Below are 16,758 nucleotides of genomic sequence, written 5' to 3' on the forward strand. Positions count from 1 at the left end.
GTTTATAATACTACTTCAAAGTTTATAGGTTGTGAAAAGACCTTTGAAAATATGGGCTCAGTGCACATCAGTACAGAAAGGACTGTCTCACATTAGAGAGGAACTAGAAAAGGTATTCTGAGATGAATCAAGTTACTGTTCAAGTTAACAAAAATAGCTCAGTTATCTAATTGAGATAACTATGAATATTAGTCATCTTACCTATTTCACTCTTCTCTGAAGACAAGGATGTATGGAATTGATGTTGCATCCCTACAAGCTGTTCACAGTGACAGTTTACTTTCACATTGTGTGTGTTAATTAAAGAAAGATATTGCTGCTTCTGATCCTTTCAGGCCAGTGTTTAAATTCCAGTCTGGAAACCATTGCTAAAAACTATGGTGGAATGCAGCAAGGTATTCAGCTTTCCTCCAGAGTCACATGAATATCTGCAGAAACCCTCTTTAGAACTGTGTGCAGTCAGAGACCGATTTATTTAGCTCTGGTGTTTAAGGTTTGTAGACAGGGGGCTGGGGATTTTGCTTTTAATTTGTACACCTGAGTAGCTTCTAAAGCTCCTAGCTTGCACTGAGTTAAATAGTAAAGACTACGTCTTATTCTCTTGGAGTTATTTGTTTATTCAGGTTTTAATGATCAAAATGAGCATTCGCTTAATAAGTACATTACTGGATATTTACACATTTACTAGCTTTAAAGTGTTCTTAAGTCTTACCTCTTTAATAATGACTTTTTAATGCTCGTGTTTAATTTCCTAGCTACCTTTTCCTGTAAAAACATGAATGAAAGTAAAGCAGACAAGCGACCAGTGGCTTTATAAGACCTCTGCAAAGATATATGCAAGGAAGGCTTACTCATAGTGTCTACATTTAGGCTGCCTTTGGGAAAGCATATCTTAGAAGACCAAGTTGGAAGCTGAAGTTCCATAGATGTTAAATGTTGGGTGTTTATAATTGCTCCCTGGAGACACCTACATTAGATGTCTGAAATGGTCTCCGTGAATACCCTATGCTGTGTCCCTGTTTTGTGTCTGCCAGCCTTTCAATGCAAGGAATCAAATATGTCTTCGTGGTGGTATGGCAAATGCTCATGTTCCTGGCAAGTTTCATTAGAATGTAACCGAGGAAACTAAATAAAGCATTCAACTGTAAACTTTCTGAAAACAAGTAGATTTGTATTAAAAAAAAACCCAAAACAACCAAAAAAACAACAAACAAACAACCTGTATAAATTATACTACCCATGCATACAAATACTGTTAGATAGTGTTCTTGTAGGAATTCCTCTTATTATCTAAAGGTTATTTTGTCCCTTCTGTATTGCTTGGTTGGTTTTTTTTTCTGCTAGAAACTTGTGTATCCTGTAGAAATCCACGCTTGTGTTGTTTATATGTTGTGACACTTACTCCTGATTTCACACTCATACAGATTACAAAGTCCTAACAGTGATGAATGTTTTAAATATGATGCACAGCTATTTGTGATGTGAATCCCAGACTATGTTCTTTTTTGTGCTGTATTTCCAACTACAAAGCAAAATATGGCTACAGACAATCCAGAAGAGTCTTTTCTGTATCTTAGAAACACAAAAACTCATGAAGTTTCCTTTGTTGTGAAACAGAACAGCATTGTACTTCATATTTTGTAAGATGCATCTGATGTTCCAGTCCAATTTCAGGCTGACCAATGTGCAGTACTTTCTGAAAAGAACGGCCATGTTAAATGGCAGGAACATGACTGTAAGATACACATTATATCTGTTTCAGTCTGTGTGAGTCTGTATGCTAGTAGTGACAGGTGCTCAATGGTTGTCAGCATCCTTGTCAGCACGGAGACTCCTTTGACATTAAAGTCACCATCTCGGTCCTGATGCTGTGCAGCTCTATTGACAGTTCCATCAGGCCGTAGCTGATCAGCGAATGTCAGAGCCTCTGCTGTTCTTCTGGTATGTTGCCAGCCCTCTGTGTTTTTGGTCTGGCCTTGCCTGTTATTTGAACTTGCCACACTTCTTCAGCAGCTTTCCTGTGGGAAATGAGCAGATAGGTCATGGGTATATAGGTATCTTCAGGGCAATGCAAAACCACGTCCAAAATGACTTGCATAAAGGTTTGTAACGATTACCATTGCTTTAAGCCAATCAATGGGTAAAGTACCCAGGGACTCATTAAGTGGCATTTGTGGTGTCTGTAACAGAGTTTTGAGCTGTATTTCAAGAAATGCAGTGACAGCCTTTAATGTCTAATTGACCTCTTCTCTTTGTTTCACTTTCCATATTTCCTTCTGATGTGTTCCCCCGTGGCAGCAAACAGCCCTGCTCAGTATTCTGAACTTCTGCTCAGAATTGCAGCACCTCAGCCTGGGCAGCTGTGTCATGGTGAGTACTTACACCACTTGGGGCGTGTGGGGCTGTATGTGTATGTGTGCAAACACTTGCTTTGGAACCCAGTCTGGGGTTATGTTTCACAAAGACATGTTAAATGCTAGACTGGTATTATACTCTCTTAAAGGGTCCAAGATGAATGCAGTTTAGTCATATACTTAAGCGTTATATACTAGTTTAGAAGGTCTAAAACAGCTTGTAGGCTTTCTCACAGTTCTTCAGCTTCTTCCTAAATTTTTGGGCATTCTTTATATGCGTAATCACTTTTTCTTTCCAAAACTAGTAATCAAGACTTACTTATTTTTATTCAGACCAAATCATCATTTCTAGCCAATTAACACTTGTGTCTGACCCTACAGTACCACAAGATAAATATTTTCAGTAAAAGCCACTTGTCATAGACTTGCTGGGAACACTCGTGATTTAAAGAAAGAGAATACAGGAACAGCAGCAATTCCTGCAGGGCACTCAGCTGAGCTGTATTGCCTGTGCGTGCCAGAGGCAGGGAAGACTTAGCTGACCTTCCTCGTAGTTCAAGAATCACAGAATGGTTTGGGTTGGAAGGGACCTTAAAGATCATCTAGTTCTAACCCCCTGCCATGGACAGGTGTCCTGGGTTCAGCTGTAGCAGTCATTTTTCTCCTTCTTAGGCATTAAGCCATGACAGCAGGGACACCTTCCGCTAGACCAGGTTGCTCAAAGCCCCCGCCCAACCTGGCCTTGAACACTGCCAGGGATGGGGCAGCCACAGCTTCTCTGGGCAACTTGTGCCAATGCCTCACCACCCTCACAGGGAAGAACTTCTTTCTTATGTTCAATCTAAATCTAGCCTCTTTCAGTTTAAAGCCATCCTCTCCTTGTTCTGTCCCTACCTGCCCTTGTATAAAGTCTCTCTCCAGCTTTCTTGTAGGCCCCCATTAGGTACTGGAAGGCTGCTCTAAGGTCACCCCTGAGCCCTCTCTTCTTCAGGCTGGACAAGCCCAACTCTCTCAGCCTCTCTGTCTTCATCGGAGAGGTCCACCAGCCCTCTGATCATCTTCACGGCCTCCTCTGTACTCACTCCAACAGGTCCATGTCCTTCTTATGTTGAGGGCTCCAGAGCTGAATGTAGTACTGAAGGGAGGAGTCTCACAGGAGCAGAGTAGAGGGGCAGGATCACCTCCATTAACCTGCTGGACATGCTCGTTTGATGCAGCCCAGGATACAGTTTGCTTTCCATGCTGCAAGCGCACACTGCTGGTTCATGTTGAGCTTTGTCAGCCAACACCCCTAAGTCTTTCTCCTCAAGGCTACTCTCAATCCATTGTTTGTCCAGGCTGTATTAGTGCCTCGGATTGCCCCAAGAAGCAAGTGATAAAGGAGAATTGGCTCAACCTTCCCTACTTTGACTTACGAACAGAAGAGGAAGGCAGTGTGACTGTTTTTTCAAGTCCTTATCTTCCTATGGTTTTTGCTAGTGGATTTCATTTTTTCTGCCTGTATATTTGGACTTTGTTTCAGTCCCTTTGGCTTGCCCAAAGTAACTAATAAGACTTCCATAAGAAGATGCAGCAACTGGTCAGCCTAGAATGGAAACAGGCACATTCTTTAATCTGCATGTGCTGATGGTTGCAGTGCCTATGGTCATAAAAATCAGTTTTAATCATCTTTTAAAAGAAAAACAACTATGAAAAGGGGTGGGGGGCTTTTCAAAGAAAAAAAGCTTTTCACTGCCTTTTCACTGATCCTTAGTATTAAATGAATTAAAGGCATCTATATCTGGGAGTTGATAGGAAATTTATTTTATTTTTGTCATTTTAAAGAGGAAACCTCTACTATACAATAGTTTTCAGAGCTCTTTAGAAATGACAAATGCTTAAAACAGATCTGTAGATGTGTTAGCAAGCAAATCTTGAAACACCTATGTATGTCTGGAAAGATGGTATAGATGACAAATTGTTTGCTTTCCTTGCAGATTGAAGACTATGATCTTATAGCAAGCATGATGGGAGCAAAATGCAAAAAGCTTCGCAGTCTGGATTTGTGGAGATGTAAAAACATAACTGAAAGTGGAATAGCAGAATTGGCGTCAGGCTGCCAGCTTTTGGAAGAACTTGATCTTGGCTGGTGCCCTACATTACAGAGCAGTACAGGCTGTTTCACAAACCTTGCACGTAAACTCCCAAACCTGCAAAAGCTCTTTCTTACGGCCAACAGGTCTGTGTGTGACACAGACATTGAGGAGCTTGCTGCTAACTGTACGCATTTACGGCAGCTGGATATACTGGGTAAGAAAATGTGGGAATATTGGTTTTTATCTTACTGTGTCTCAGAAGTCGTGCAGTTAAGAAGGAGTCCTCAAGACAAAACTGTCTTCTAGACATATTTTTAAATAAATATTTCTTAAATTATGGTTTAAAATATATTTAAAAAAAAAAAAAACAAACACTTTTACTCACTGCAGTGAATTTCTGACTCAGAATCCAGTGGATTTATAACCAGCCGTGTAATTTGACTACTTAGTACGAATTGCTTAAACTGAATTTTAAGTGCAAGATTCTTTTCCAATAGCTTTTAGTTTCATAACCATTATTTTTTTAACTGAAGTCTTTCTCTTCTGACTATCAAAAGATGCAATTTCTTAACCTTCTTTCTGCTTTTGTTGTTTAATTTCTTTGAAGCATGACAAAGTATATTTATAGTGTGAGTCTGTGATCAATAAACAGATTTCTGCTTTTGCGCAATACAGATATATCAAGCGATATTGAATTTCTTTGTCACTTTTACCAAGAAGTGAGTTTGACTCATTAAAGAGGAAATGGTAATTAACAGCTAAACTTAAAATGGACTTTCTAGTAAGGTGGGAAGGAAGTCATGAGGGGCAAAAGCTATAACAAATCTTGAATTTCTAATCCTCTACAGCTTCTATAGTTAAAAATATTTTTAGAAATCTAAAGTTAATACAATTTGGGCTCTTAAGTAAGGACTTAGAAATACGGTTTTGCATGATAATAAATTTATTCTTTTTATGGTGGAATGTGAGGTTTTCTTTTTAAAATAATGTAGGACAGCAGGCATATTTGTGACATCAGTGTGGAAGAAATGTCTTCATGCTTTTACTGACTTATCTTCATAGGGCTAGTTGAAAAAGGAAGATTTAAATGAAAGGAAACAAAGTAACTGCACTGTGTATTTTTGATTTTTAATAATTTAAATGAAAATATTACTTTTGAGAGAGATGCCGTAAAGAACTGAGAGCCCTCAACTTGAATAATGTTCCAAGCAAGTTTAAGGCTATCAACATTTCTCATTACAAAAAATTTACCATATGGCTTCAGATTGTCACTCCAGTATAGCTAGTATGCTCTTCTATCATGAAATATGTATTTAGTCATCTCTGACTGAGAAAGTTGCCTTCTGACCAGCATGGGAAGAAAAGACCAACAGCTAAAAACTTAACTCCACCTAGTACAAATTGTAGAGACTTGATGTATATGTCCACAGGACGTAATGTGTTTTGTGTATCCTTAAGGAATCTTACTTTGTAGCTAGATTATCAACAGCACATTTCCCTCTTCAGACATGAAAAATTTCCAAACACCATGGTGAATGAAGTCTTTCATAAGTACGTATGTTCCCCTGACCACCCACTTCCATGCATTTCTGTTACAATGGCATTGTATCTGCCCACAAACTGGTCTGACCTTTTCATTACACCAGAGGCTACTCAATGAATAGTTTGGCTGTGTTAAATCCTGTGGATAGTCTTGCTACTTCTGTTGCCTCTCTGCCAGCAGTGAAGGTTTGTTGCTACACTTCTTCAGCATTTGAATTCATGTTTGAATTCAGTTTGACGTCTTACTGACATTCTTGTGGAAAAATAACACGTGAGCATGGAAGAGAAATTTGTTCTATTCTCTGTGTGCTTGCCAGTATTCCTGAGTCAGATGGATTTGCAGTAAACCTTTCCCAGTGAGACAGCATGTTGGGTTCAGATAAGTGCTTTCCAGGGGATATCCAGTTAAACTATCCAAAAGATATTACAAAAAAACCTTAATATCTGCCTTCCAGACCTCACTTTCTTTCTTCAGAGGAATACTTGGTAGGGTGGAAAGAATGTTGTCTTCTGCTGTAAATGAGTCAGTACAACATGATACAATATGTGTGAAGGAGTTACCTAGCTTTTTTGTCAACAGCAAGGAAACTGTTCATTTCTTTGTCTGAATATGGGAACCATTACAGCCTGTAGTTAAAAGAAAGAGTTGTCAAGTAGAACCACATCAGGTCATCTGGAGGCAGAGTTGCTGGGTGTTCCCATGTAAGTGCAGAAGTCTCTGTTGGTCTGAACTAAAGAGCTAGTCTCTCACAGTGCAGGAGTACCAAGAAAGTCATAAATCTCTGTATGTGCTCTAACTTTTGGCAGCTGATGTAGGGCCATCCTGTTACTATAAGCTACAGAAATGCTTAATATGTTTTTGTCCTTTTGAATGAGTGTGACAACAGGTCTGAAGCTGTTAGAGGCCTGAGGTCAGTGCTTAGGTTTGCAAGTGTAACCTTGAACAGTGGGTCTTCTCTGTGATGTGAAAGAATGAGAGGTGCTCTCATTATATCCTTTGTCATCTCCGAAGTACAGAAATGTCTGGCTTGTACATGCATTGTAAAGGTTGCAGAAGTGTTGCTGATAGGTTAGCAGTGCACACCATAGGGGAATTTCTTTTGCTTCAACAAGCTGTGTAAAAGCTTGAGGTTTTTTGCACTTAGCTAAGTAGGGATCAGAATGTCATACCTTGCACTGTAGTCACCAGGGTTAACAGTACTAGCCTGGTTTCTTTCCGCAGTTGTTAGAACTTATAAACTTGTCAGGGCAAACTTTTTTTGGTTATAGATTATTTATCATCCCAATAGCTTCAGGACTGGAAGAGTCTAAGCCTCTGAAAGAAATCTTGTTGAACTCTGTGTCTTTCATTTAAGTATTACAAAATGAATGTTATATATACTCTGGATGCTGTTTTCAGATAGTAAGTCCTGTGGCTTGCTACCCATCTGTCCTTTACCATTATCGTTTAGCAATTCCCTTGTTAAAGAATCAGAGGACTCCATACAAGATGAAAATTGCCAGTTTTCAAGGGCTCCATAAACTTATTGGCCCATATAAAGCATTATTTGATGGTAGCTGTGTTTGTGGTGTGTAATACATACTTCAGAAAGTAAACTTCTGATTAAAAAAAAGAAATGATGGGTTGGATCCATATCTGCTATATTATAATACAGTTTGGAAGAGGCAGCATGATGTGTGTCACTGAGTGTATGAGGGTGTGCTTCTTGAAGTTTTAGTTCTGGGGTTTCTTTCACTCATTACACACAGAGCTGCCTGCTTGCAAGTATCATTTCTGTCTCTGCCCACATCTTTTACACTGACTGACGTGGCAGGTTTCTACCCTGCCGTAGAATGATCCAGCTGTGATCATCTGACAGTTTTGTAGTGATGGAGTGCATCATCCAGGGCTATCAAAAGTTGTGGACACCTCTAGACCTGTAGTTAAAAACTAGTCTTCAAACCATGATCAGCACTGAGCAATGTGACAAGTCAGATGACAACCTGAATTGGCAGTGCCAAAAGCTTTTCTTGTACATCATATCAGCTGCTTTGTTCTGTTGCTGTGGGGCTACCAGCTGCTGTCAAGGGTGAAGAATAAGTCATCTTAACCTCACTCCCCAAAATTCCTGGCTGCCTGTGTCCTGCACAAAAAGGGTAATGAAAAGTAGATGCCCTTGTTAACACAAATTCATGTATTCCTATCTACATACCAACACCTCCCACCCCTTCCTGAGCAACAGAAAACCCAACTGCCCCCTTGCCAGCTGTCAAAATTTTCAGCTTTATCTTGAGAGCATCAACACGTAGTTAGTCAATTCAAACATGAAAATGTGTAGAACGTTAACATTTTGGATTTGAGTTGTGTGCAATAGATTGAATAAAATATAAGGAATAAAAGGCTAGTCTGGCTGCTCTAAGGGGAGAAAGGAAAAGTAAGAATGTTTGAGGGGTACTGCTAGTTAGTTTTCAAAGTCTCTACTCTTAAATATCGTTTGGTGTGTAGTGATATCCCTTGCTCTAGAGATCAGGGCTGTAACATTTTTTTTATAGCCATCATACGCAGGTCTTCTGAACAGCCCTAGAATTTGAAGATTTTGATATATGATAGATATAAATTAAGTCTTTTACAGCCAATAAACATAATTGTTCTAGTAAAGAAATCATTACTCAGAAGTGCCTTTATACCGAACAACAAAATTAAATAGCAGATTTTAATATACTGGTTATGTATTTATTCTGAGAAATGGCCGATTAATCCATGTAGGAGAACTTGTAAGCAACGAAGGTCCAAAAGCCTCCAAACTCTACAAAAATGCACTATATGGGTAACCAGCAGGATATGTTGTCAGTCTTTCAAAAGCAAAGGAAAACATGTTGCATTACACTTCTGAAGTGCTTTTGAATGTGCTTTTAATAAACCACATCACTAATCGTACATTATATAAATAAAAGTAAGACTGCAGATGATGCTTGCTTATCCTGTGGTGTGACTAACCAAACCCCAACCCCAACCAGGTTGCTGGGCTTTTTAGCTTTTAGAAAAAAGGTATTCCCTAACATAAAATTGTAAGTCTGAAGAGGAAAAAATAAACAGGTGCAGTAAAAACATGCAATTTAGGATGGCCTACTTAGACTGAGGTTTTTAATGGACTTGTAACTTAGATGGAATGGTAGGAGAACTGTCGAAGTTCAGGTAGGAAGGGATGAAGAACATCCTACACAAAAAAATCTGTGGCTAGGCATCTAGATCCAGAATTTTTTGTAGAAACACACATTTGAATCTTGAAGCGTAAAAGCTGTGATGCGTAAATAAGACTGGTTTTAAAGGAAGGTGCTGATGCAGTAGCAATTTTAGGGCTTAGTAAAAAAAAAAAAAGAAAAGTAGCATAATATGTTGTTCTTAGAGTTTCAGTTGGAATGGTAGAGCAGATCCTGATGGTAGGACAGTGGTCAAATTTATGGTCAAGCAAAGCGAATAACTAAAAGCATATTACAGAATTTCTGTGTATGGCCATAGGGACTGTTACATCAACCACCGGACAGTTGTGGTGACAGTGATCATATAATGATAAGGGAGTTAAAAGTCACAATAATAACGACAGCTTTGATTACCTCCCTGTAGGTGAGGTAAAAATTTGGGGGCATGGTAGGAAAGATTGTTTTTGGGTGATGTTAAATGATGTCTCAAAGCAGCTAATCTAAGAGCCTATCATAAAAGTGAAGACTACACTTAGATACCCCCTTGCTTACACAGAAGAGTGCAGGAGACCACTGAGAACAGAGGCATCTTTCTGGAAATGAATCCTATTCAGAGAAGGAAAAATAGGAAGTTGAATTTTAGAAAGTGAACCAAAATCACGGTAAGGCAGTATGAGACACTAAGGAACTATTGGCTAAAGGAAAATGCTAAAACTGTATTTTCAGATATGTTAGAAGAGGTTTACAGGAGAGTTACTGAGGTTGGTAGGTACTCCAGATGTGAAGGATTACTCAGATCAAGAAGGCCATTGCAGCAGAACTGTTGTCTGTCATTAAGGTTCCTGGCAAGGAGGATCAAGTAGGCTGCTACATCAGAGCCATTCTTTCCAGGAGATTAGCCTGAAAAGCTGCCTTAAATTGGAATGCCAATACAGAAAGCTTTTGAACAAATCAATACATTGAACAATAATAAATTGTTAGGGCTAAACAGTATTTATGCAGCGGTTCTAAATGAGCTTAAATACAGAGCTGCGGAAATCTTATTTCTGGTGTGTGATCTGTCACTTAAATCAGCCTTAGCACTAGAGAAATGAAGGGTTATGAACATGAGACAAGCTTCTCTAAAAGGTGCAGGTTAGAAGCTGCAAAACGGTAAGATCATCTTTTGCTCTGTGAAAACCAGTTGCAACCATGAAGTCAGTCGGAGGACATGAAGGCCATTACAATATTTTGAGGGAGAGCTGCATCCCTGTGAGGATAGTGTAGTTATGCTCTCCAGTCTTTTAGGATTCCGTGTAGTTCCTTGTGATCGTGATCCAGTCCATAAAGGTTTGGATTTTCAAAAGCTTTAGCCAAGGTGGTTCTCCTTTTGTGGCTTAGCTGTCTTCTCCTGGGTTATGAGTGTTTCAAAGACAGCAGAGGACAAGAACAATGAAGTTACATCACTACTGTAGTCACTGAGGTTCTGTACTTCCCTGCCTATAAGTAATCCAGGCACAGGGGTGGATAATGCATTACCAGAGGGTAATGCACAGCTATTCAGGGTAGAAAAATCTTAAGCTGAAGAATTTAACACTGAAAAATTGCAGAATGATTTTCGAATACTTAGTAAACAGATGATAAACCAGGAAGAGAACATTCCATCAAGTGCAAAGTTATTGCATTGGGCAAAATAACATTAACTAAGAATATGGGGGCAGGGGGCTTTATGTGAGCTACTGTTTAGTAGGAAAGAGGTCCTGTGGACAATTTTTGGAAAATATTAGCTTATTGCTCAACATCATTCTGACAGGCAAAAAGAATTTTAAGATATTTTAAGAAAGAAATGGAGAAAACACCGTAAGACCTCATTTAGAGTTACTGGCTCTGTGCTTAGTGCACTGTATAGTTCTAGTAATCCAATTTTAAACGTACTAAATTAGTGCAGAAACAAGACAACAGAGGTCATCTGAGATGCAAAAGAGTCTGGAAAACAGACAGCCTTGAGGGAACGGAAAAAATGTCCATGTGATTATAAATTATGTGGAAATAGTGAACTGGGAGTGATGTCTCGCAGCTTCTTCATGATTCATTGCCCCTTAATTATTCCAGTTAATAGTCAGTGGGTTTAAGGTTTAGGGGAGGGGGATTGTTGTTTTTGGGGTTGGTTTTTTTTTTTGGGGGGGGGGGGGGGGTGAGTGTTGGCTGGTTTGTTGTTTTTTTTTTTTTTTTGGTAAGCGATATTGGCCTTGGCCATAGACAAGGTCCTGGACTAGATGGCTTTTTGGGGTGCAGTTCAGCTTGAGATGGAGCTGTGTAAGTTGAAGTGTCTACTAGCAGGTGTATGCAGTCATGTTGGATGTATAAATTATAGAGCCAGGAGAGCTTGTTTTACCCTACTATATTCATCCAGGCTTGGTTCACTTGCCCAAAGTAACCTGCTTGGCTTCCAGATGTTCCAGTAGGGCATGGATCTCCTTCTCTGGGTTCACAGATCTTAATTAAAATTGTGTTAAAGTAGCATTTTTTTCATAACACAGTATTAAGTAGCTTTAAGAAAAAAAATATTATTCTCACTAACTTTACAATTTGCTTTGTTTCTTTTTTGTGTTTTTGAACAGGGACAAGGATGGTAAGCCCTGCATCTTTAAGAAAATTGCTGGAGTCTTGTAAAGATCTTTCTTTACTCGATGTATCCTTCTGTTCGCAGATTGACAATAGAGTTGTCCTAGAACTGAATGCCAACTTTCCTAATGTGTTCATAAAAAAGAGTTTCACTCAGTGACTCACTGCTTAAGCTGCTGTGAAATTCATTTGACAGAGTTGTTTCCTGTGAATTTGTGCTGACTTTTTTTAAGAAGACCATAAATCTGCTGTGAAATAGTGGAAAGTATTAATTATCTACAAAAATAGGTAAAATACACATAAATAAATTATGCGTTTCTTAAAGAGTTGATATTGCAACTAAGAATTGTTTTACTCTGTATTAATTGATGGCACTGCATGTTTTTAAATACCAGCCATCTCTGTGGCTTTAATGAGAAGGAAATTAATAACATCATCTTAAATGTCCCTTTCTAGAGTGATACACACAATAAATTCTGTTTGTATCCAAATGAAAACAGAATTTCAATATTTAGCAGTAAGGAAAAGATGGGTGCTCCCTTTTTATGTATAAGTGTTTGTATGTGTATATATGAATGTATACAGATGTATTTGTATATAGATAGATACTGTAGCATTCTTGCTTGGTCTGCAGCATAAGATGTTATGATCTGGCCTATAATTAGTTGTTTGAAAACCTGTTTATCATTGTGAGAATGGATCAAAAAGACACTTTGTCGTCTTTGTTTTTCTGGCAGTGAATTGCATCTGATACGTTTTTCTCCCTTCCTTCACCTGAAATAGACATTGTGATGTTTCACAGTCCAGCCTAAGTGATGCAACCGATAAATGAAAGAACCTTCCACCTGAACTTAGAGCAGAAACAAAAGAGAAAATTGCCGGCTGCTTCTTGGTATTGGATATAAAGTTTGAGCCAGGTGCTTAGTGTCATAACTGGTAATGTGTAGGAAACTCCAGAGCAATTTTCTTTTCAAATTTCTGTCATGGTCAAGACTTGATTTGTGATACATCTGGTTATCATGCAGAATACCATGAAAAATAGACTTAGAGTAATGCATTACACTGGCATCAAATCTACTGCCAAGTGTAAAACCAGATATCTTTGTTCAGTAAAACAGCAGTGAAAATATAGTGGGTTTGAAACAAGGGCAATGTGATGTGGTGATTTAATAATCACCAAACTTTAGCATTGGATTTGGTTTGGTTTTGGATTTTTTTTTTTTGTTGTTGTTGTGGTTTAGTTTTCCAAGAGGTACTATTGCACTCTCTCCAGCACTGTTTAGCCTCTGAAGAAGGAAAACTATCAATGGACAAATTCTGGAGGTTTCTTCCTTTTGCACTTTCTTGGATGAAGACTTTCTCCTTTTTTTTTCTTTCTTTTTTTTTTTCCTTCTTCCCTTGAGTACCACTGCTACAGTATGTTGCTATGTACAGCTTGAGTTTAGAATTTTAATTTTGTAGCCATTGTTGATGAATATGGACCATGAAATATAGCCTGTCATTTGATATTGATTCCACTGTTCTTGTATTGATGGCACTTATTACCTACTGGAATAAGAAGAAAATTATTTTGTCTGGCAGAAGAACATGATTGCACTGAAGATCACTGACAAAGAATACTTCTGTTTATGCAGTAAATACAGTAAATAACCGACTGCTACGAATCACTGAAGATTTGACAATCTCTGTGACTTCTGAATGAACGCTCTGAACTCTTTGTGCTGGTGCCAATACTTTATAAATCATGTCATGAAACAGCTACAGAACATTTATCTAATCTTATAGAATGACCTTTTTCTTCAGATTTTTAAATTTTACAGAAACTTTTGGGAATTCCAGATCCAAAGAAGGGCATGCACAGTTGGCTTTTTGATTTTTCTTCCTCACAGATGGCACTATGGGATTTCCAACTTGATTATGCCATTCCATTTTATTTTTTTTTTCCCCAGAAAACTGGACATTGTCAAGAAATCTTTAGATTGATTTACTGTTTTTCCACGCTGGCAGTTGTCAGCGTTGGTATGATTCTATGAGAGACCTCATTTCTTTCAATCAGGTTTGGGTTGATTTATTTTTCTGGGAACTTAAGATTTTAACTTCTTTTTTTTTCCTACAAATAATATTTTTGCTTGTAATTGAGTATTAAACATTATTGTTCTAGAGAACACAGGTTCAGATAATGGGAGTTTACGAAGAACAGTGTTTCAAAACAAATGTTTTTGTTGTGAAATTTGACTTCTCAGGGTGCATCTGCATTTATCTCCTTTTTTTCTTAGCGGTCCTTGTTTTTCTCTGTAAATAGAGTGGGATTTGGATGAAGTGATAGCCATTGTGCCTTCAAACTGGTAAACTTGGTAAATAATACAGTTTCACTTCTATAGCATCAGTGAATCAAATAAGAGTTTTTGTAATCACATGTGTGTAAAGGATTTCATTCTCTATTGCTTTTTAGGTAGCATAAAGGAGGTTTAAATTGGTGTTTTGTTCATACTAAAGGATTTTTTTTTTCCTTCTTACATTGTGCCTTCTGTTTGAAATTGGTTTTGTCAGGAATCCTCTTGTCACTTGAAAGATAAATTGAAGTCTACTTTTTATTTGGACTATTTAAAACTCAGCTATTGCTAACACAATTAATTCAAATAGCTGAGAAATAATTGGAAAAGACTTCCATCTGTAGTTGTAGACTTTAAACTTCAATCAGCGGGTAAGAAGCTCTTTTAGCTGTGGCTTCATATGTCTTCCAGCAAAGAGAGCATAGACCAGACTTGACATTTCTAATATTTCCAGGGTAAAGAAAGCAACGTGCTTTTAGACCTTCCTTATACATGACAAAGAAACAAGAATAGATCACTGTCTTCTTAGTTCTACTATTTTATACTTGTGTGTGTATATTTGTACATGTGTATGTATAAATTATATATACACACACGTATGTTTGTGTCTACATATGATTTTTTTGTATGCGTGTATGTACTTATATGTATAAATCTCAGTTTTTCATGTAGGAATTACTTTTATGACGTGAATGTAATAGCAGAAGGTGTTTCATAGAAGTTCTATTTGCAATCGTTGTTTTACTGTACCTGGAGACTGAGTTCCTCTCCACCCATGCAGCAGGAAAAGCCTGGGCAGGAGGTGTGCTGGATTTCTTGTGATGCTTTGCCGAAGTGCCTTTTGGTTTGTTTACACATGAAAGGTATTACAGGGTATCGTAGAGTGTGAATGCAAGTCCGATAACTACTGTGGACTGTCTCCATGTGAAGTAGTCATATAGAGGGAAACTTTCTCTAGTTTCATCTAATCCAAAATGAATGATGGAGATTCTTTAGTTGGAGGAATTTAATTATTTTGGAATTAGGTCATCATCTCCAACACTAGGCCATCCCTCAGTCATGTTACCTAAATTCTGCTTTTAAGGATATTCCATTTCCTTTTATCTTGTCCTTTGATCTTGTCTGTCTTTGTGAAGCATTGTAAAAGATGCACTTTGGCAGCAAATGTTAAAAAAAACATTGCAAACATGTCCAAAAAAAAAAAAAAAAAAAAAGAGGCTTGCTCTGAAGTGCTCCTGTTCTTAAGCTAAAGGGGAGCTTTCCATACTATCTGTATGAAGTTGGTGTGGGATGGCCTGTAGGTAGATATGTCATTCTTTTGGTAATTTTAAAATGAATATGATAATTTTATCATTTAAAGCTACTTCCCAATTTTTAAAGGCTTCAATTCAGTAGTGTTCTTCCTTGTATTCATAATTCTGAGCTGTCTGGCTAGATAGCTCTATAGAAATGGATGGGGTTTCTCTTATTTAAATTATGCACATGATTTAAGTACATTGGTGAGCAGGACTTGCATGGAAAACCAGTTTTGCATAGGAGTTTATACCTTACAATCCCTGTGTACTCAAAAGTCCAAATTACATACCAAAATAGGAGAAAAATGGAGGAAGAAAAACAAAAAAAAAAAAAGGGCAGACCCTTGTTTCTGTTGCCTGATTTTTTCATTGGAGCTCTCATGCCAACTTTTCCAGATACAAGATGTAATTATGGTACACAGTGAATAGAATTCATCTCACTGAATGTTAGCTCTGTGAAAGTTAGACATCTAGTTTTAAGGGAGGAATCTGAGCACCTCTAGAGAGCTATTAATCTCCTCTTTAGATAGGTATTTAAGGAAAGTAGAATGAATCATGTTCTGGAGAGCATCTCTAGAGACTGTGGAAGCTGTGATTTAGCGTAGGTTAGATACTCGGCTTTAGAATATTAAACTGAGATTAATTCCATCCAGCGCTGTACTACCTGTCTTGCAATGGCAAAACCAAGATCTGAACAACGTCCATCCCCAAACTTCAAAACCTTCCAAAATCCATCCAGAAAGAAGCAAGTTAAAGAGATGCTGACAACTTGAAAAGTCAGTGTTTTAAATGCCAGGATCTACTTCTGCCCCTGAGTCCCTTGCCAATGCCTGTGGTATGTCTTTGGGGGGGTGGGGCTTGTGGTTTTTTGATTGGGTTTTTTTTAGTGGAACTGCATCCCCTTTCCCTGTTGTGAAATCTCATGTACCTAACTGGCTATATGTATAGTTCTGTAAATGCACGAAATTAACAGGCAAACGTAATTAATGTATTGCAGCTATTTTTATAATCTTTCATATTGCTATAATTAAGATTATGACTAGTTTAACGTCTCTCCTGTCATCACAAATGTTACCCACTGTGCATTTGCAAAAATTATATGTTTAGTCCTGATTCTTATTCTGTGTACTTATTTCATCTTATGGGATATGTTTCCCACATCATATCTGGAGGACTACTAAATTTACAAAAACTTAACAAAATGTAGCATTTTATTATATGGGATATGAGGTTGACATGTTCATTATTACTCTTTTGCAATGATTCTGTAAGTTGTAGCTTTTGAAATTACCAGGCTAGAAATTCCTGGTTTAATGCGTCTGTATATACTGTGTTAGACACAGTCAATGTTTTTCCCAAATGAAGGTATATGTCC

At 37.9% G+C, this 16,758-nt stretch overlaps 1 protein-coding gene across 6 annotated transcripts in view; it reads left to right on the top strand.

Moving 5' to 3' along the window:
* Window positions 1-15,693, top strand: part of FBXL4 (F-box and leucine rich repeat protein 4) — a 61,801-nt gene extending 46,108 nt beyond the window's left edge. For all 6 annotated transcript variants that reach the window (XM_030489349.1, XM_030489353.1, XM_030489354.1 and 3 more), the window contains exons 7-9: window positions 2,299-2,370; window positions 4,331-4,643; window positions 11,752-15,693. In XM_030489349.1, coding sequence (XP_030345209.1) covers window positions 2,299-2,370; window positions 4,331-4,643; window positions 11,752-11,915 — 549 coding nt within the window. In that variant the 3' untranslated portion in view covers window positions 11,916-15,693. The remainder of the gene's footprint in view (window positions 1-2,298; window positions 2,371-4,330; window positions 4,644-11,751) is intronic.
* Window positions 15,694-16,758: the final 1,065 nt, after the last annotated feature.

Source organism: Strigops habroptila, chromosome 6 (genome assembly GCF_004027225.2).
Source record: "Strigops habroptila isolate Jane chromosome 6, bStrHab1.2.pri, whole genome shotgun sequence".
NCBI lineage: Eukaryota > Metazoa > Chordata > Aves > Psittaciformes > Psittacidae > Strigops > Strigops habroptila.